The sequence below is a fragment of the Pristiophorus japonicus genome, chromosome 6, assembly GCF_044704955.1.
Source record: "Pristiophorus japonicus isolate sPriJap1 chromosome 6, sPriJap1.hap1, whole genome shotgun sequence".
In the NCBI taxonomy this organism is placed as follows: Eukaryota; Metazoa; Chordata; class Chondrichthyes; family Pristiophoridae; genus Pristiophorus; species Pristiophorus japonicus.
In genome coordinates this window covers 38,804,338-38,826,478 of record NC_091982.1, presented here as the reverse complement: position 1 = coordinate 38,826,478, position 22,141 = coordinate 38,804,338, and the positions used below count along the sequence as shown (strand labels likewise).

Here is a 22,141-nt window from a genome sequence, read left to right as displayed (position 1 = left end):
TTCCGTGTGTTCCTGCTTTATAACATGCTTCAACCTTAGTTTTATTACACCCGTGGCCAATAGGTTTGACTGCAGCTCGGTAAGTGATGTTAAAAGTCCAGCACTTAAAAAAACAAAGCATTTATTCTTGTAAACACATTTTCTTACAATAATAAAGATTTTAACGGACATATTACTGAATGCATTACAAAGTGCAGTAAAAACTCATGAAAAAACCATCAACCCTTTCATTGGCATAGACATACAGGTTCAATGAAAAATAATCATTGTGGACTAGCAACATCCTTGCATTGCATAGGAACATGTGAAGACAGAGGAAAATTGAAAGGTATGATTGGGATTATCAGAGAAACTGGATTATGACGATATATTTATAACTCGCACAAAATACTGCAATTTGGTGCAATCGGTGCACTAAATAGGGCAACTTAGAGTTAAATAAAGTGCGAGAGTCCCTGGCACAAGAAAAACATGGCAGATGCAAGACCTTATGCATAAGATTTAAAAAATAAAAGCATGTACTTTTTCCTGTATTGTGACAGGACAGAATGGCAATCAAATGAGATAGAAGGATATCTGTACACATCTTTTGCTAATACATTGTTCTATAGATAGCACGAGGGATGCTAGATTAGAAATAAAAACCCAGCCGATTTGGCATTCGTTTTGGTCCTGACTGGGCTTTTCTTTATCTCAAACGCTGACGGTGCCAGATCACATGGACCAGATCAGCAATTATTTGGATGTTCCAGCTGAATAAAGAGGATCTCCCCTGCTCCCAATCCATTGCATTAAATCAAAATGATCATTTCAGTAGGGGCGACTGCAAAGCACTGTGGACCTGCCAGTTAAAGGTTTAAAAGAATTTTCACAGCTTCTTTATAGAATTAGTAAGTGAAAAGAAAATACCGCATACATTTCCATTTCAGACTGATCAGCGATTTTAAAAGCACAGGTATTATTAAAGTGGTTTTCTTCAATTACAGTCTTTTTCAGTTTAATACAATATAAAAAGGTAGAGAGTCAAGTACAAGCAAAATTTCTTGCTGCAGCTCGAACAAGGAATTGATAAAGGAGTTTCAGTATTCTGTGGAGCTAGGAAAGAAAATTCCATATGTCAGGGCAGAGGGAATTCTCTAATGAAATCAACTTTAGTTAGCGGAGCTGTTTGGAGCGGTTATCTGAAATAATCTCCAAAATATACTTAATATAAATCATAAATCGTATGGCAAACAGGTATGAAGCCGTCAAGTGTTGGGAGTTATAGTTTGTTGCTCTTGAATATTACACAACTCAACTAATACTATAAAAGACAGACCTTTTTGGTATACTGTATTAAATCACTTTTCAAAATGAGATTCAGTAGCTGTTTATTTTCAGAGTTGGTTAGCATCCTGTACTGGCTGCTTTTATCTAAATCAAATGTCTTATTATATTAGTAAACACATTAGTAAAATAGGATAATGCAAGCGAGAACCTAATACATAAGTCAGTACTGGATCAGCAGTCACTGGGTGAAGTTTCATTCAAAAGCCTTGATCCTGTCCCCTACATTGGTTGAACATGCACACTGGACGACCTAACAGCAGTGAAGGTGATTTGTTGCAGACAGACAAGTTTGGGAGTTACGGATAATTATTGTACATGCTTTGGGAACATCATTCCCATCCTTCTGTGGACGCTCAGGTCTGAGCCGGGGTTATGGAAGCTCTCTGACATTTGTGCACTTCCAGGAGATGTACGTTCAGTTGGAAAATCAGATGCTGGTTTTTGTTAACGGGGAATAGTCTGGCAAGCTAGAAATCCTTGATTAAAAACAACCTTTGTGGCCAGTTCAGACATGGAAAGTCATTTTTAAAAAAACAGTTTTGATGTTATCCCCTCCACTACAACTGCTGTACAGAAATGGTTGGATATTATCTATTGATAATGGCCTGCGCAGTTCTAAACTAAAATCAAGCGGGTCACTTTTCCATCTCTCTCTCAGGTCAACTTTCCTGCTTCGATGACATGGAACAATAATATTTGCATCACTTTCTATGCAACTTCATCTCATTTAAGAGCTCCCACATCATGTTTTTCCCAGCTGACTGCTCCTATTTCGGGAGGCCATTCTGACTGGCTGGCATCCTGTAATACATCCACAGTGGATGGTAATTTCAGAGGTTACTCTACATTAAAAAAAACTTTAAAAATTGACCAAAAAAGTAATTCTCTAGAAGCTTGACAACTGCCCTGCTAATTTCTTTATGCACAGGTATAGAAACTACACGATTTTTTGGCTAAATTGGCTATTGAAGACACTAGAGTAAGTTGGCAGAAAGGGGAATAAAAGAGGGAGAGTCTGATCACTATGATTTTTCACACATTAAAATTGAAAATCCCATGGTACCCATTATAAACAAGTGTATACTACATGAAAACAATTAGAGGCAGGTGAAAGTGTACATTTGTAAATATGCAACATGTGAAAAATCCTAGCATATCAAATTAAAATAAGCATTTGAAAGAGTACAAATTCCTTGTAAAATATTGTTTGCAGTGTTGGATAATTGCCTCAGAATCTGAAGTTTGCCTATAAACGCAGTTCAACCCACAGTTTTAAAGGTTGCTGCTGGTCAAAATCCCCACGTACAGTACTAAATAGATTGCTTTATAATTCAATTCAATGAACTTTCCATCTGAATGTGTTAGTAACAAAATATTTTCTTTTTGCAGCAGCAACTCTTTATTTTGGGAAGTGCTACTAATTTCAGCTAATCACACAACTGAAGTCAATGCAGATTATAACAAAACAAAAAAGAGACACAATTTTAAACAAATATTCTCTGCCACTTCTTCCCTGGTGCCTCCCATCACTACACTCCTTCCTTCAGCTAAGGGGTGGTTTGGCTGACAGAATTCTCTACGAATGTAGTTTTATAATCGATCAATTTGAGGCATACTTCTGTTATGGCAGGACAAGTCTTTTCTACATATATTCTAGACTGAGATAAATTTTTGGACACTAATGGAATCAAGGGATATGAGGGATAGGAGGATAGGATGAAAAAGTGGAGTTGATGTAGAAGTTCAACCATGATCTTATTTAATGGCTCAAGGGGCTGTGTGGCCTATTCCTGCACCAATTTCTTGTATTTGCCACTCTCAAAATAAATACAGCTCCCCAGGTTTACAGTCCTTCATGCTGATCATAAATTTCCTAATGTTTTCTTGAAGTCGACAGCTCTGGATAATAGGACGTTTACTTAACAGGGACTGCTTCATTCGCCAGACAACTAATGGACAAAGGGCAGCTTCATCCCCCATTCAGTATAATGGACACTGGCCAAATTCATTTCTCCAATAGACAGATTTATTCCACTGGTTTTTTAAAATCTTTTATATAAAAACTATCTTGTGTTGATCTAATTCCCAACTGCCAGATAAAGAAAAAAAGAAACAGCCTCTCCATTTTTATACATCGTCACCTGGGATTCCTTTTGAGCAATGCGGATTACATTTTTAAGTATTTTAAGCGTAACTAGCATCACTAAATAGATTTTACAAACTTCCTACTATTATGGCAAAAATGCCCCGACAATCTCAAATGGATCCGTTGCACACTCATGCACTTCCCCAGTATAAAACTACTATTAGAGAGGGATTAATGTCTTGAATTTGTGGACATTTCCAGGAAATGCTACAAGCAAATGGCACTTGTAAACTGGTGGTGATGGTATTTCTCCAGTCAATTTTAAGTGTTGCAAATGCAAAACAGGTCTTCATTTTGCATTAGTGCTGACTTTTATTTTTGAGTAAAAGCAGCAGGTATTTCACTCTCTAGTTCTTGATAATGTACATGGGAATAATTAGATAAAGAGGATATTATCTAATTGGGGAGGGGAAAGAGAGAGAGCGAGTGTGAGAAAGATAGAGAGGCAGTGTCGCTTTTAAGGCTTGTGTTTAATAGTCTAGTTGCAAGTTGATCTGAAACTTGCAGGATAGGGATATCTGAAGGACATTACCACTGCAGTTAAATAAATAGAAAATAACAGCAACATATCAAGTTATTAAAAAGACAGTATTTTATTACACTTACCATAGACCAACTATACATTCTGCCCTCATCCAGGCTGTAGCTATCTATAAATGCTGCGTGGGAACCAACAAATGAGAAATTGACACAAAAATTTAAGGGCTTCCTTATCTGTTGTATTGCAAAACCCACTTGTGCTTTACTTCATAACCCATTTCATAGACACTCAGTAAAGTATTTATAGTAACAATTAATGACTCCCTCTTGCTCAGCATAACATCATTCTGTTCTAGTTTAATTTGCAGTGGATTATCTCGGACAGCTCGGTGATGTAACAATATCTGCAAGTTACCAGATAATTAACCAATAACAAAGTTAGTGGGTTATGTCAGCTCGCTGATGGAGATACTAATTACATGAAGCTACGAACTGTCATGGCTTATTTTAGGCACTTTTATTAACTTTTCATATTCAAAAAGTATTACATTGCATAAGTGCTTAGTTAGCATTGGAAAATCAATTAAAGCTCTCTCCTCAAGCACTGCAATTGTATCAGTGGAAATAGGAATTTTATTTCCACTTGTATTTCTCAACAACTGTTTTAAAGACAATTTCTAAGTTTGGAATTTCACACATTCCAACGTTCTTTTACTTGCACTTTCTTTGAAAATAAATTGAGGGGATGGGGGGTAGGGGGAAAGAGAGATTGTCTGAAAGTCAAGATAAATTACAATAAAAATAAAAGCTTGCATCATACCAAATATACTCTGGCCCAAAACCATCAAGACTAACCTATTAAAATATAATTGTTCAAAAATATTGATGTGCATTTCTCTTAAAGACCAAATTGTTTATCTCCCCCAAATGCAAATCATTTAAGATCATCCTCCTCCACTGTCAAAAATCTCTTCGTCACAATATAAAAAAAGATCTATGCAATACCTTCTTCCTGCCACTAGATGTGTCTAATCATTGGAAAATTCTGAAAGAGGATTTAGCAAGTACGCCAATTCTACTGTATTAGCAGAAAGAGATCAGGACTGCATGAACATTTTTTGTTATAATAAAATCATTTCTACCAACCCAGCCCTGTTTAAAACTATTTTTCTCTGTCAACGTGTTGAAACTGACCTAAAGTGTGGTAATATCACAGAAAAGGGAGGGCTTGGTGAAGCCATCACTTGCTGAAAAACTGTATCAAAACTGTTTAAATTGAAGCAGATAATAATGCATGCTGGAGTGTGAACGTTTCGTAGCATTACAGTGCAGTTTCCAGAAAGGTCTGTTATAGGAACTGAGCCTGCCATAACACTGCAACACCACTTTTAAAAAATGAGCTCCATTGTAGTCTTGCATGAAGTACTGAAGTTGTGTATGTAGGTCAAGTTAAGTGTCAAATTTGTGAAAGTTTGGTGCATTTATGAAAGCTGCTTAAAAATCAGCCAAACATCAGGGACAAAACAGTTCAATTCTCAACTGGAGAACTTGTGTGTGTACTTGCATAAGGTGTCACAAAATCTCAGGGTTATCAAACAATATTCTCAGAGATAAGCCTCACAATTACTTCCACTTTTCTAAACTTAAAAAAATACCTAATCAGTTTCAATTTCTACATATATCATTCTTCAGTTTAAAAAAATAACTGGAATATTTACAACCTAACTATTTCAATGCTTGCAATTTGGTCACTAATTGGTTCATAGTAAAGTGGTTTAGCCTATGACAGGAAAGCTCTTTTAAATATATATCTGTAACGCAATCAAAAATAAGAGATACAATACCTCAAATAGATTCTGACAGAAAAAAACAAGAGCAGAGCTGCAAGAGCATTTCCAGCATCTGAAAAATCCCAAGGTTATGTTATAGTGGGCAGCAAACTATCCAATCCTTTTATTAATATAGAAAGTTTCCTGTAGTTTTCTTACTATAAATCCAATTTCCTTGCATTACCATTGCCTCTATTCCCAGATGGCTCTACACTATGGCCAGAGAGGAAGTGTGTTCTTCTCTGGCAACAGGAAAGGCCAGTTTTATAACACTTTAAAAAAAATATAAAATGTGTACATAATCCTGTCTCTATTACAGTCCTGGGAGCCCACAGTGAACCCTTTAATTCAGATTAGCCAGTAACAGAATCTATAAAAGAAAGATCGAAGTTAATATTTATATAGAGCCTTTCACAACACAGGATATCCCAAAGCATCTTACAGCCAACAAAGTACTTTTGAAGTGTAATCATTGTTGTCTGTAGGAAACGCAGCAGACAATCTGCGCACAGCAACTCCCACAAACAGCAATAATATAAATGACCAGATAATGTGTTTTAGGTTGGTTGAGGGATAAATGTTGGCAAGGATAAATGGAAAACGATTAAATAGTGCATTTGAATGAGCTTGCATTAAAAGGAAATAATTGGGCAAATGCTTTGAATGCTAGTTTCACTAAAACCCACTGATAAATATATTAAAAAAGAAATATATATAATTGTTTTTTAACCGAGTTGCACGTCAAGGACGGAAGCTGCTCAGTGCTTTCATACTTTACTCCCTCAAAAAAAATTTTGAAGTCTACCAGCAGGTTATTTTTTTCTTTGTAGATTAACGCCCCTGAACCTAACAGCAGTTATTCCTCAATGTCGCTGGGATGACAAAAGCCTACGACTCATTTCCTCCAGTTCAAGCAGCTTGTTCAGCACTTTGGGCTTACAAGGCTTACCTGGAGTCAGAAACCCTCCACAAGTCAAAATTCAGGAAATTCAAAAGCCACATGATGACAACACAAGTAAGTCATAACTGGAACCTGGAAAAGATGTTACAAAATTCTCAGTATAATAACCACTAAGGTCAGTCAGGTTATTGAACATAGGCATTTCTAGGCAGCCAGAAAATCAACCGCTCTTAAGGATTTGTACTTTTTAAATACAAAAGATTTACATACCTTTGCTTCAAGTTAATTTCTTTCCTGAATTTAAATATATATTTTAAATAAAACGTAAACAGGTAGCAAACTCTCAATCTTGATTGGTCCTCACCAATTGGAGGTGGCACAGGGAGTAAGCGCAGGGTGTCATTTTAGGGGGGTGGAAACGTGCCGTGGGGTACAGGCACAAATTGGTAAACTTTTTTTTTGGATGTGGAGGAAGATCAAGAGAATTTTTATTGTAAATTTTTGTAGGTCATTTCTATTGCTCAAAATTAAGGAAATCACACCTTCATGGAACGACAATGAAAACTGGACTGGTTGCTGACCCTGTGCTATACTGTGAATGGTTAATACTTGCATGAGCGCACTAACTAGCGAATAATTGAACTTTCCTTAGGTTCGAGAGTGACTCAAACTTTGAGCAGATACTGCTTTACCAATTCTTGGTCCCTCATTGGAGTAATTTTATTATATTTAATTTTGAGGGTAAATTAGTAGTTTAAAAAAATATGTACATTACATTACAAACATATAAAAAAAACTAGCTAAATTCAAGAATCGTCTAAACATATTTAAAAAACATTTAAAAAAAATGACCTGGTTTGAAATGACTTAATTCATATAAACACAGTAAACAATCAATCCACTGCTCTTTTGTTCGAACACATGGTTGAACCCACAGTGCAGTTTTTTTTCCATTTGACAGTTCTATATTTGTACCTTACCCGTGCAAAATGCAAGGAACACTTTTGTTTAGCACTTCACCCTAATGAGTTAAATACAGCACGTCAATGTTAAATTAATCCCAACGTTGGTTTTAGGTATCTGTGATAGAGCCTCATTCACACACACATTATTTACATCAAAGTCCGTGTCCATGGGTACCCAGTTTGTAACTGAATTTACAGCGTTCCCCTTCCCCACCCCCAAGAAAATGCAGTTGTTCATGAACCAAAGCCCATATGTACATCATCTATTGAAAAGATCTTCAGGAGACTGCCTGACGTAAGGCATGTAATATTCAGTTCCATCTCGTATGTTGAAGACCAGCAAGGATCTTTGGTTCTCTCATTTGCACATCAAATGATACTGTGGCCTCTGGGGACGACCTGAAAAATTGGCAATAACTGATATCAAGAATAGGAGACATCATTTTTGATCAATTATTTACCATTAATGAACACTTCTTAGAGACAATCTCCTTTGTTTATGGAGGTGATCTATCAAGCAGTAAATAAATCAAAAGGTTTTTGAGCCTCGTCATAGTATTGCAGATACACTATGTCAAGATTCAGAGCTCTAAGTTTGCGAGGCAATAAAATGATTGACATTGAAACATAATCAATGACAGTATGAAGCAGTATAATGTGTCAGCAGCTTCAAGGCCGGTTTTGGCATTTAAAGGGGTAAAGTTACTCCATAGATGTTGTTGTTCTTCACCACCAATTTTACCTGCTATTCTCTGCACTTAAAGTGCTGATGCACGCTGAGGGACAATTCAGTAGACCGAGGCGTTCTCCAGTACCTAATCAAATGGCCATGCTTCATGTGCAAGTCTATACAGAGTTGGGCAGCACTTTGACAATGGAGACTATGAACCCAATCCTATCCTGGTCAGGTATCCACACAGATGTATGCCGAGCAAGCAGGGGAAGGGGTGGTGGTCCCTGGATAATGATCAAAAGCAGAAACTTTAGCTGAAACCTGGGTGCAGAGTCCAATTGTCACACTACTCCCAGTTGAGATCAGCACAGACCATGAATTTAACTTGGGGATTATTTCGTCTGCAGGGTTTAGTACAAAATAAATAATATTGCTTGTGTGTTACAGAACCTTTCAATTCTCATCAATTGGGGTTGCTTGCGCCATGCAGCTCATCTCCATTCAAAGGGAGAAGAAATCGGATTCCAGCCTTTCCCAATGACACTCAAAATGGTCACCAGCAGGCTTGCAAGAGTGTTCCTGGGTCACTCTCTTCCGATGTGGAAGTACTGGGCTTCTGCTCATCTATGACCAGAACTCAAAGAAAGCAACCTGTAATCAGCTTGTTGATGCACATGCTAATGCTCTGCCTTTCTAAGGAAGGTACTCTACCCTATATACTATTCCAAGATGATTGCTCCATGACTAGCCAAGAACAAGGTGCTGAACAGTAGCCTGGAGTGAGTCAATTTTGTTTGCCGACTTGTGGGAAGGAGCCTCCATTCATTGGCTTCTCCTTTACCATCTGCCTTGGATTGGGAAGTTGTCACGACACAAAGCCATACTTAATGCCGCAGCTTCACCACACAACTATTCTAATTCATCTGTAGGATTCATTTTAGAAACATAGAAACATAGAAAATAGGTGCAGGAGTAGGCCATTCGGCCCTTCTAGCCTGCACCGCCATTCAATGAGTTCATGGCTGACCTCATTACATTTTCTCATTGTCCATGTCTCAAAATATCCTTACATTTGTCAGTCTCACATGTCACTTAGATTTTAGCAAGTTTGAGACTACTTACTCTAAAACTCCAGGACCTAGCACATTACATTCCAGGATGAATTACATTTTTACTTCTATCCTCCTAATGAATTGAAATAGAAATCTGCGATCGGTGAAAATTACTGGGGCTCACGGACACTGACCTGTGAGTGCTAAACAGCACCAGATGTCAGCTAGGACTCCATTTCTACAGTCACAGAGGTAGCTCCACTTGCAGTTGCTAAAGGGGAAAAAAGTTACCTTTTAGAGAAAACAAATAATTGATTCCTTTTAAAAAAAACATTAATTTCCCCCGTGTTTTCTATAGGTTTATATTGAATATTATAAGCACATTAGATTGAATATTACAATACAGAAATGTCTTTACTTAATTATTCTACCCCCTCCCACCCTAATTTTCTCCTTCCAGTACCGGTCAAGCTGCCATTCCTCATGTGTGAGCACGTTGCTTGACCATGAGGAGCAGAACATGTAAAACTACCCTGTCTTCATTCAATGTTTATACACACACACACACACACACACACACACTTCTAGCAGAGCAAGCAATCAGGAGCTGGAAAACTGGCTTATGTTTTCCCCTTCTTTAGCCTGAGGACACCTAGGCCAATTCTCGTTACCCACCACTACTCTCAACCATCACAGAATAGGGATCAAACCTGAAGCCTTCCTATTTGGCTCTGTACCATGCCAAGTGGTACATTTTTCTAATGAACCATTCAGAGGTGACACTCTGATTATTCTTCCTTAATTTCAGTGGTAGAAATGCTGCAGCATTCTCTTAAGTGCCGAGAGGCTATTGGCTGACTGAGTTTAAATTGATAAAAGTTCAGCAAAACATGACAACAGGTTTATTAGAGAAGTGGAGTGTGCATGGGCTCCTTTCACTATAGAGACGGGTTTGAACCAACTTACACGAATGGAAGAAATTCTCCTCTGTTTGCTAGTTGTGAGCATCTTATGTGAAATCGCAGCCCAATTCCTAGTGGGCAGAAGTGCCCACCACAATTTTGCTCACAATTTGATATAAATTCGCAACCACATCATGATGACCATTGCGGGATATGGAAAATGTCACAGCTGCATGGCCTTACAGAGTGTGGAAAGCGAGCGCGAGGTGGAAAGAGAGAGCGAGACAAAAGGTGGAAAGAGAGAGCGAGAGACAGAGAAAGAGAGAAGTTGTAGAAAGAGAGAAGTGGTGGAAAGAGTGTGTGTTTGGGAGAGGGAGGTGGAAATAGTGAGCAAAGAAGAAAAAAAAGACACACAAATCTTCATGTCATGATCCAGTGACACATATTGGCACTTCAATTCATTGTCGATATATACTAATGAGTCCTACATACTTATTGGGGCCAAATTGGAGCTGCCATCTTCTCGGTGCTCTCCTGAGCCAATAACTGAAACATAATGTATAATTATTCAGCTCCTAGTGCCCCGATATGATCCTTAAATAGCTTATTAGATGCAGATAAACACTCAAGGATGATGGGATTATTCTGAAGTATTCTAAAAGGAGCTGGCTGAATATCAAATGAAATTTGCAGCCCAACTTATCTCCAAAACAACTGCACCAGGACACTATACTTATAATAATGTTTCTCATTTGACACCTCAGAAAGGGCGATTTCTTCTATTAAAGCAAGAATCCGATCATCTTACCTGAGTATTCTACATCTGATTCACCCTCGTCCCAGTGCTCCTCATTAGACAGCAATGGATTGTGACTCTCTGACTGCGACCTCATGGGGAAGAAATGTCCATCTCCAACACTGAAAATGAAATTTTAAAATTTCAGTAATATTTAGAAAGATTGAATTTGGCATAATAACATAAGACATAGGAGCAGGAGTAGGCCATACGGCCCCTTAAGTCTGCTCCGCCACTTAATAAGATCATGGCTGATCTGATCATGGACTCACTTCTCTGTCCGCTCTCGCTAACCCTTTATTTCCTTATCGCTCAAAAATCAGTCCAACTCAGCCTTAAATATATTCAATGACCCAGCCTTCACAGCTCTCTGAGGCAGAGAATTCCACAGATTTACAACCCTCAGAAGAAATTCCTCATCTCAGTTTTAAATGGGCAGCCCCTTATTCTGAGACTATGTCCTCTAGTTTTATTTTCCCCGATGAGTGGAAATATCCTCTCTGCATCCATCTTGTCGAGCCCCCTCATTATCTTATATGTTTCGATAAGATCACCTCTCATTCTTCTGCTCCAATGAGTATAGTCCCAAGCTACTCAGACTATCTTCATAAGTCAACCTCCTTACCTCCGGAATCAACCTAGTGAACCTTCTCTGAACAGCCTCCAATGCAAGTATATCCTTCCTTAAATACGGAGACCAAAACTGTGACAGTATTCTAGGTGTGGCCTCACCAATGCCCTGTACAGTTGTAGCAGGACTTCTTTGCTTTTATACTCGATCCCCCTTGCAATAAAGGCCAACATTCCATTTGCCTTCCTGATTACTTGCTGTACCTGCATACTAACATTTTGTGTTTCATGCGCAAGGAACCCCAGGTCCCTCTGTACTGCAGCACTTAGCAATTTTTCTCCATTTAAATTATAATTTGCTTTTCTATTTTTTCTGCCAAAGTAGATAACCTCACATTTTCCCACATTATACGCCATCTGCCAAATTTTTGCCCACTCACTTAGCCTGTCTATATCCCTTTGCAGATTTTTTGTGTCCTCCTCACAATTTGCTTTCCCATCCATCTTTGTATCATCAGCAAACTTGGCTACATTACACTTGGTCCCTTTATCCAAGTCATTAATATAGATTGTAAATAGTTGAGGACCCAGTACCGATCCCTGTGGCACCGCACTAGTCATTGTTTGCCAACTGGAAAATTACCCATTTATCCCGACTCTCTGTTTTCTGTTAGTTAGCCAATCCTCTATCCATGCTAATATATTACTCCCAACCCTGTGAACTTTTATCTTGTGCAATAACCTGTTATGTGGCATCGTCAAGGAAACTCAGAAAGAGGATATAATTCAGTTATTTTATTGGGCCATTCCACCTTGCACAGTCCTATTAAATTCTGCTTGTGTCAGGACTAAAATTGCATACAATATTACAAAAGCACATCAGTGATGAAAGTCTGAATGGATAAAATACAATCCAAGAAGACATAGTACCTGGTAAAGATGGGCAGCAGCCAGTGCTTCTTTTTTGGTCCAAATACTTGCTTTAAATTTTTCCACAGACCAAGATTAAAACCATTTTTATCTGGACCGTGCTGAAATACTGGTGCTGAAAAGGCCTCTAGAAGGAAGGAAAGAAAAAGCAAATGAAGAAAAATTCCACGGCACTGTTTCACTTACAAAAGCAATCTGATGGCCCATGCTTTGAAGGAGCCTCCAGTTATTACAGATTGCTAGTAGCTAGCAAAACAGATGGAAAATTACTCAGTTTGTGGAGCGGCTCAGAGTAGATTCTATATTTTGGTAAAATTAGAAGATCAAGCTGGTAATTTACTGACTGATGTATATATAGAATGCCCACTATAATCCCACTGCTTTGCATGGTGGAAAATACCATATTGCAAGGCTATCATACAGATTAAACTACTCGTCCAACTTACAAGTGAAATACTGCACAGAAGCAGAAACACTGAGTTGATTGTCCATCTCAGATGGTCCATGTGCAAATGTTGCTACAGGTGCAGCGCCTAAAACCCAGATTCTGGGCTTTTCCGGACATTCGATTTGTTTCTTAAGTCACGAATCCGAAAACACCCGAGCCCAGGTTCGGGTATTTCCGGATTTCAGAACGTCAGAAAGGGGGGTGGGAATTCCCTCCGAGGAGCTGTTCGGGCCATTCGTCCCCGCCAAAGATGTCATCGGGTGGGCCCTGCCGAGGAGGATGTTATCGGGCGGGTCGGCCTCGCCGAGGATGTCGTCGGGCTGACCGGATTGCCGAGGAAGTCGTCGGGCGGGGCCCCGCTGAGGTGGTGTTCGGGCGGACCCCGCCAAGGAGGCCCCGAGGTAAGGGCAGCGGTGGCAAGGCGCGCGGGGGGGCAAGGCATGCGACGACGAGGCTAGCCCCGAGGTCGGGCAGCAGCGGAGCCCCGAGGTCGGCAGGGTCATCGGGTCCGGATTCCGGAACACTTTACGGATTCCGGATTATTCTGCCACCGATCGTCTCGGATTATCGACGCTGCACCTGTAATTGAATTCTACCATCTGACATGTGCAGTGTCACAATGACACAGACCAAGATCATGGAAGGTCTCTGGGTTATAACAATATTATCCTCTTGAAGTTCAAGCACTTGAAGATAGCATCACCCATCAGCTCCATAACAATATCATCAATCCTAAAACACCACTTACAATGCAGGAAGTATGGTAGCATAGTGGTTATGTTACTGGACTAGTAATCCAGAGACCTGGACTAATGATCCACATTACACAACTGGGCAGGATGTGAATATAGACCCAGAGGCACATAAGTCTGCCTAACGGGAACGGTAGCATAGTGGTGATATTGCTGGACTAATAATCCAGCAGGATTGGACTAATGATCCGGGATATGAGTTCAAATCCCACCACGGCAGCTGGGGAATTTAAATTCAATTAAATAAATCTGGAATAAAATGGTAAATCGGTAATGATGACCATGAAACTACCGGATTGTCGTAAAAACCCATTGGGTTCACAATGTCCTTACCCGTCTGGCCTATATGTGACTCCAGACCCACTGCAATTTGGTTGACTCTTAACTGCCCTCTGTGGTAAGGCGGCTCACCACCATCTTCTTAAGTGCAATAAATGCCGGTCTTGCTAGTGATGCCCACATTCAAAGAATAAGTAAAAAGTAAAATATCTCCACTTACAAAGTAATTACAGAAACAAGGGCCAATTGTGTCCTACAGATGCTATAACAACCCAATCGTAAACATAGTCAGATTGGAGATTGTGCATGGAATTAATATTTAAAATATTTCCCTCCTTCAAAGATAAACTTTAATTTGATAAATTCTTTAATTAGTGGTAAGAGGAGAAAACAACTTAGCAATGGTGAGCAGAGGAGAAAACAAAAGCAGCATCTCAAATCTGCCCTACCCTCTTCCATTAACAGTGCAATACTGGAGTGATGTTGCTCAACTCTTACCCAACGTAGATCTGTTCAAACTGACCAGCCAACAATGGTAGCTGAGGAGGAACATGAGGCTAAGGAAGAACATGACAGCCACGAAGAGAAGAAAGAGCACATGGAATTTTGCACGACCATCAGGCAGACCACCCTGTCAATCAGAGAAAAATGAGCAGATGAAAAATGTCCCCCATCATTGTGGAAGATCAAGATAAACTTCTGATTTCCGAGACTTAATTCTCAAATTTGAAATCCTGTATGGATGCTGGAAATATCATAGTTGTTTTAAGTGTTTTCATATGTTCTGAGTCATACAGACAATTAATACATACAAACCAGATTAAATGCACCACTTTGCTGTAGCATTAAACAATATAGTTGCGAAGATCCCAAGTTCAATTTACAGTCTGCGTTGAGTTAACTGATCTTAGTCTGGTCAGTAATTAGCGTACTACAATTAGTCTCTGTACCTCTGGGTGAGAAAAGTCAGCAAAGGCTCCCATTCAGCATCTGCTGAAACATGTCAATATTGAATGAGGACAGGATCGGGCTTGGCTGTGACACCATCCGAGGTCAAACAGCATGCCAACACTCACTGTTTAGGCTCAGATGACCAATGGCCACTGGGGCAAGGTACTGGCAGTTGGCCAGCATCCATGCAACTGCATGCTAGCAACAGATGATACGGTCAAGAGATGAAAGGGAAAACTGAAAGGAAAAAAAATCTGTACTATATATATCTATATAAAATATTTTATGTTCTAGTTGTAATAATGATTTTTGGATCATGATGTGTAAAAAGATGTAAAAACTTGGTTTCTGTGCATCACACCAATTACTCTCACTATCTAAACAGCAAAAAGAGGCAATACCCAAGTCTTATTTGTGTGCTCTGTGTTTTGGGTGGGGTTAGATGCAAATTAGAACTTACCGTCCAAAACATGATGAAATATTTCAGGACAGTGGCAGCGACAAACAAGCAATACAACATGGAATATCCCAAAAACAGCAGAAAAAATTTGTAGTTCGAAAATCCAACACAGTTGTTCACCCTAGAGAAAAAGAAAATGCTCAGGGCAGAGTCTTTCTGTTCCTAATCATAAAGAAAGAACTTGCATTTATATAGCACCTTTCATGACCTCAGGATGTCACAAAGCAATTTACAGCCAATGAATTACTCTTGAAATATAGCCAATGTTGTAAGGCCGGAAACACACAGTCCCACAAACAGCAGTGAGATGATGACCAGATAATCTGCTTTTTTTAGTGATGTTGACGGAGTGATAAATATTGGTCAGGACCAACTCCCTAGCTCTTCTTTGAAAGAGTGCCATGAGATCTTTTACGTCTACCTGAGAGCAGACGGGCCCCTTGGTTTAATGTCTCACCTGAGAGACGGTACCACTGACAGTGTAGCACTCCCTCAATACTGCACTGGATGTCAGCCTAGATTATGGGCTCAAGTCCCTGGAGTGGGATATGAACCTACAACTTATTGACTCAGAGGCGAGTGCTACAACTGAGCCAATCATGTAGAATTTTAACGTTGACTGCTCTCTTGTGCGAAGGTGTAAATGTAAACATAAATAGATTCCCCAAATCACTAATATCCTTTATTTTGAATAAATTGGGAGTTTGGAACCTTGATTTCAAGAATGACTTTTTTTTTTAAAAACAGTAAACTACCAGGTAAAAGCTGCACTAAAGATCCACTTGTCTGAAAGCAATGCCCCATTTAGTTATTTGGGAATGATGTTAAGTGATAGCACATGCAATCAGATGGACAAGTGGTGGAATTTCTTAGGCTTTTCAAATTAAGTAGTCTTAGAATACTAACCATAGATTTGTGTTATAGTGAAATTCATGTTTTCATTACTGCAAAAGCTACTCTAGATATGTGAAGAGAAAAAGATTAGTGAAGACAAACGTAGGTCCCTTGCAGTCAGATTCAGGTGAATTTATAATGGGGAACAAAGAAATGGCAGACCAATTGAACAAATACTTTGGTTCTGTCTTCACGAAGTAAGACACAAATAACATTCCGGAAGAACTAGGGGACGGAGGGTCTAGTGAGAAGGAGGAACTGAAGGATATCCTTATTAGGCGGGAAATTGTGTTTGGGAAATTGATGGGATTGAAGGCCGATAAATCCCGGGGCCTGATAAGTACTGTGGAATGCAGACTAAGGAAGTGGCCCTAGAAATAGTGGATGCATTGATGATCATTTTCCAACAGTCTATCAACTCTGGATCAGTTCCTATGGACTGAAGGGTAGCTAATGTAACACCACTTTTTAAAAATGGAGGAAGAGAGAAAGCGGGTAATTATAGACCAGTTAGCCTGACATCAGAAGTGGGGAAAATGTTGGAATCAATTATTAAAGATGAAATAGCAGCGCATTTGGAAAGCACTGACAGGATCGGTCCAAGTCAGCATGGATTTATGAAGGGGAAATCATGCTTGATAAATCTTCTGGAATTTTTTGAGGATGTAACTAGTAGAGTGGACAAGAGAGAACCAGTGGATGTGGTGTATTTGGACTTTCAAAAGGCTTTTGACAAGGTCCCACACAAGAGATTGGTGTGCAAAATCAAAACACATGGTATTGGGGTAATGTACTGACATGGATAGAGAACTGGTTGGCAGACAGGAAACAGAGAGTCGGGATAAACGGGTCCTTTTCAGAATGGCAGGCAGTGACTAGTGGAGTGCCGCAGGGCTCAGTGCTGGGACCCCAGTTCTTTACAATATACATCAATGTTTTAGATGAAGGAATTGAGTGTAATATCTCCAAGTTTGCAGATAAACTGGGTGGCGGTGAGAGTTGTGAGGGGGACGCTAAGAGGTTGCAGGGTGACTTAGACAGGTTAGGTGAGTGGGCAAATGCATGGCAGATGCAGTATAATGTGGATAAATGTGAGGTTATCCACTTTGGGGGCAAAAACGCGAAGACAGAATATTATCTGAATGGTGGCAGATTAGGAAAAGGGGAGGTGCAACGAGACCTGGGTGTCATGTTTCATCAGTCATTGAAAGTTGGCATACAGGTACAGCAGGCGGTGAAGGCGGCAAATGGTATGTTGGCCTTCTTAGCAAGGGGATTTGAGTATAGGAGCAGGGAGGTCTTACTGCAATTGTACAGGGCCTTGGTGAGGCCTCACCTGGAATAATGTGTTCAGTTTTGGTCTCCTAATCTGAGGGAGGACGTTCTTGCTATTGAGAGAGTGCAGCGAAGGTTCACCAGACTGATTCCCGGGATGGCTGGACTGACATATGAGGAGAGACTGGAGCAACTGGGCCTTTATACATTGGAGTTTAGAAGGATGAGAGGCGATCTCATAGAAACATACAAGATTCTGAAGGGACGGGACAGGTTAGATGCGGGTAGATTGTTCCCGATGTTGGGGAAGTCCAGAACCAGGGCACACAGTCTCAGGATAAGGGGTAGGCCATTTAGGACTGGGATGAGGAGAAACTTCTTCACTCAGAGAGTTGTTAACCTGTGGAATTCCCTACCGCAGAGAGTTGTTGATGCCAGTTCATTGGATATATTCAAGAAGGAGTTAGATATGGCCCTTATGGCTAAGGGGATCAAAGAGTATGGAAAGAAAGCAGGAAAGGGGTACTGAGGGAATGATCAGCCATGATTTTATCGAATGGTGGTGCAGCCTCGAAGTGCCAAATGGCCTACTCCTGCACCTATTTTCTATGTTTCTATGTTTTAATTCTCCAAACTAACACTTCTCACCCAAAAAGTGACAACTGAACAATAACTAAATAGTAATTTTGAAAGATTTTCAAAATGTATTAAGGAGATAATATGGCTATACAAATTACCACAGGTTCATTAGAACGGGATTTATAATGTAAATGAGTAAATGATTAAACAATTAGTCTTAAATTATAACCATGTATTCCAGACATTAACACACAGACAAGGGAGAAAATATCCTCTGTGCACTGGTGTAACAAAACTGCAAATGTTGTTACAAATGGGTTTATGACTTATTTCACACAAAATGCCCAGTGCGTCTGATGATGGCTAGGAACTCATTAAGTATCAATTTGGACCTACCAAGGACAGTGATGATCCATTTTCAACACGCATCTAAGAAACAAAGACAACAATAAAATCCAGTTAGTGTTAAATAGTGATACAGGACATTTAAAGAGAGAAACCTCAGAAATTATTTTTAGTCTTTCAGGAAAATTTAATTCAAAAAGTATTTTTTTTAAGTTTTAGTTGGTTACTTTAACAAAAATCTGCCATGCACTTTCTTGTGACACAGAGTTCTGTGATCTAGGTACATCAGGATGTCAATTTGAGTTTTGCTTTGGCTGACGTTACAGAATAATAACTTGCATTTATACAGCAGCTTTACTGTACTAAAACATCCTAAGGCGCTTCACAGGAGAATTATCAAGCAAAATTTGACTGAGCCGCACAAGGAGATACTAGGACAGGTGGCCAACATCTTGGCTAAAGAGACCAACATCTTGGCTAAAGAGGTAGGTGTTAAGGAGCATCTTAAAAGGAGAGGCGGAAAGGATAAGGGAGGGAAGTCCACAGCTTGGGGCCTAGGTGGCTGGAAGGCACGGCTGCCAATGGTGAAATGATTAAAATCGTCAATGCACAAGAGGCTAGAATTAGAGGAGCGCAGAGATCCAGGGGAGAAAGGAAATTGACAAGTTCAATCCTGAGCTCAACCAAGTAATTTCAGTCAATGATTCAATTTCAGTAGATAATGTGATCTACTGAGAGCAACATTAATCGTTCACACATTTCAACAATTTGTAAGGTTTAAGCTTTCGCCCCTTCCCCACTGTATATGCAATTGCTCCAAGCTTTGATATTTTTATGTAGTTCACCTTATTTTGTAAGCGTTCCACTGTCACCATCACTTTGGTATCACCATTTTCTGAGATATCAGGAAGCTCACAGTCTTCGACCAATAGTGCTCTGAACTAGCTGCTAATTACTATGTTTTGCCCCACTCTATTTTGGTAGACGTGCTTTCCTCTGCTCAGTGCCTCTAAACAGTTTAGCAATGTGGGAATTTAACTATCTAGAAAAATGTGTTTGGGGAGAGAGGGAGAGAGGGAGCATCCCACTGGTGCACTATTTTAACCATTGCTTAATCAACCATCTGATAACTATTACAGCCCTACATATAATAAACATCAGCTTGTAATACTGAATGATTATATTTGGGTATTTGTTCAGTGCAGTATTTCTCATGATCTTGTAACGTTCGTATTCTCAACAGTGTGTTTGAAGTTAGATCGCCACCACCTCCACTTGTAATAAACTCAAAACAGATGAATTTCCAGGGTGGTGCAATATATTGCTTGCAATTTATCAGTTTCACAGAGATGCAATTACATTCATCAAGCAGAAACGTCCCAGTATTACCTGCAAAACGCGACGGTCGAGCAACACTCCAAATGCAACTGTACAAATACGAACAGTGGCATCAGAAAAGCAAAGGTTCAGGAGAGGTAGTAACCAGAGAGCGGAGGTGCGGTCAGCATGACGGACACTCTCCAACAGAGAGAGAAACCATGTCCAAAATTACAGTGATATCACTGTTGAGTTGCACTACATTTAAATCAAGGCTGTTGAACTTTTCCTTTATAGGTGGTTGGTATTTGTTACAATTGGGTCTGTTATATGTGAAATCCAGTGTATATGAATGATCCTTTACGCAAGGAATTGGTTGATCTAAACAGTCTCTGTTATATATGTGGACTTGTATTTACTCTGTACAGCCACCAGAGGACTCATCCCCTGGAGTCCCAAGGGATCCCATAATCCCTTGGGAGCACAGGTATTTAAGGAGGCTTCACAGGTTGGAGAGGCACTCTGGAGACCTGCAATAAAAGACTACGGTCACACTTTACTTTGAGCTCACAGTGTTCAGTCTGACTCTTTCTCCATACACAACAACTGGCGACGAGATACAGATTGCGAACCCAAAGATGCAGAGAACAGTGGGAATCCTGGAGAAATTCTCGGAGGGAGATGATTGGGAAACTTTTGTGGAGCGACTCGACCAATACTTCGTGGCCAACGAGCTAGATGGGGAAGAGAGCGCTGCCAAACGAAGGGCGATTCTCCTCACCATCTGTGGGGCACCAACGTATGGCCTCATGAAGAATCTGCTCACTCCAGCGAAACACACGGCAAAATCGTACGACGATTTGTGCACACTGGTCCAAGAGCATTTGAACCCGAAGGAAAGCGTTCTGATGGCGAGATACCGGTTCTACACCTACAAAAGGTCTGAAGGCCAGGAAGTGGCGAGTTATGTTGCCGAGCTAAGACGCCTTGCAGGACATTGCGAATTTGAAGGACATTTGGAGCACACGCTCTGAGACTTTTTCGTACTTGGCATTGATCACGAAACCATACTTCATAAACTTTTGACTGTAGAAACCCCAACCTCGAGTAAGGCCACAGCGATAGCACAGACATTCATTGCCACCAGTGACAATACGAAGCAAATCTCTCAGCACACAAGTGCTGCTATAAGTACTGTGAACAAAGTAATGTTGTTTTCGAATCGAAACGTACAGGGCAGGTCACACATACCTGCAGCTGCACGTCTGCAGATGACTCAGAGTCCACCATCAAGGGTGATGAATGCAAGGCCATTAACACCTTGTTGGCGCTGCGGGGGTGATCATCGTTTCCATTCATGCCGATTCAAAGAGTACGTTTGCAAGGGCTGTGGAACAATGGGACACCTCCAACGAGTGTGCAGGCGAGCTGCTAAGCCTGTTAAACCTGCAAACCACCATGTTGCAGAGGAGAACAGATCCACGGAGGATCACTACGAACCAAAGCCTCAGATCGACGAGGCTGAGGTACATGGGGTGCACACGTTCCCCACGAATTGTCCCCCGATAATGCTGAATGTTGAACTAAATGGATTCCGGTGTCAATGGAGCTGGACACAGGCGCGAGCCAGTCCATCATGGGCAAAAAGACTTTCGAAATGTTGTGGTGCAACAAGGCCTCAAGGCCAGTCTTAACTCCAGTTCGCACGAGACTAAGAACTTACATGAAAGAACTGATTCCTGTAATCAGCAGTGCTACTGTAAAGGTCTCCTACGATGCTGCGGTGCACAAGCTACCACTCTGGATGGTACCGGGCGATGGTCCCACGCTGCTCGGCAGGAGCTGGCTGGGAAAGCTACACCTGGAACTGGGACGACGTCCGAACGCTATCGCCTGCTGACGACACTTCGTGTGCCCAGGTCTTAAACAAATTTCCTTCGCTGTTCGAACCAGGTATCGGGAAATTCCAAGGAGCAAAAGTGCAGATAGAAACAGAAAATAGGTGCAGGAGTAGGCCGTTCGGCCCTTCGAGCCTGCACCACCATTCAATAAGATCATGGCTGATCATTCACCTCAGTACCCCTTTCCTGCTTTCTCTCCATACCCCTTGATCCCTTTAGCCGTAAGGGCCATATCTAACTCTCTCTTGAATATATCCAATGAACCGGCATCAACAACTCTCTGCGGCAGGGAATTCCACAGGTTAACAACTCTGAGTGAAGAAGTTTCTCCTCATCTCAGTCCTAAATGGCTTGTCCCTTATCCTTA

The 22,141-nt window shown here is 40.5% G+C and overlaps 1 protein-coding gene across 1 annotated transcript in view; it reads right to left on the bottom strand.

Moving 5' to 3' along the window:
• Positions 1 to 104: 104 nt before the first annotated feature.
• zdhhc15b (zinc finger DHHC-type palmitoyltransferase 15b) overlaps positions 105 to 22,141 on the bottom strand; it is a 45,929-nt gene continuing 23,892 nt past the window's right edge. The window contains exons 5-11 of the mRNA XM_070882777.1: positions 18,608 to 18,640; positions 15,464 to 15,584; positions 14,551 to 14,683; positions 12,574 to 12,700; positions 11,086 to 11,195; positions 9,570 to 9,646; positions 105 to 8,049 (exon numbers count right to left, since the gene is read on the bottom strand). Coding sequence (XP_070738878.1) covers positions 9,600 to 9,646; positions 11,086 to 11,195; positions 12,574 to 12,700; positions 14,551 to 14,683; positions 15,464 to 15,584; positions 18,608 to 18,640 — 571 coding nt within the window. The 3' untranslated portion in view covers positions 105 to 8,049; positions 9,570 to 9,599. The remainder of the gene's footprint in view (positions 8,050 to 9,569; positions 9,647 to 11,085; positions 11,196 to 12,573; positions 12,701 to 14,550; positions 14,684 to 15,463; positions 15,585 to 18,607; positions 18,641 to 22,141) is intronic.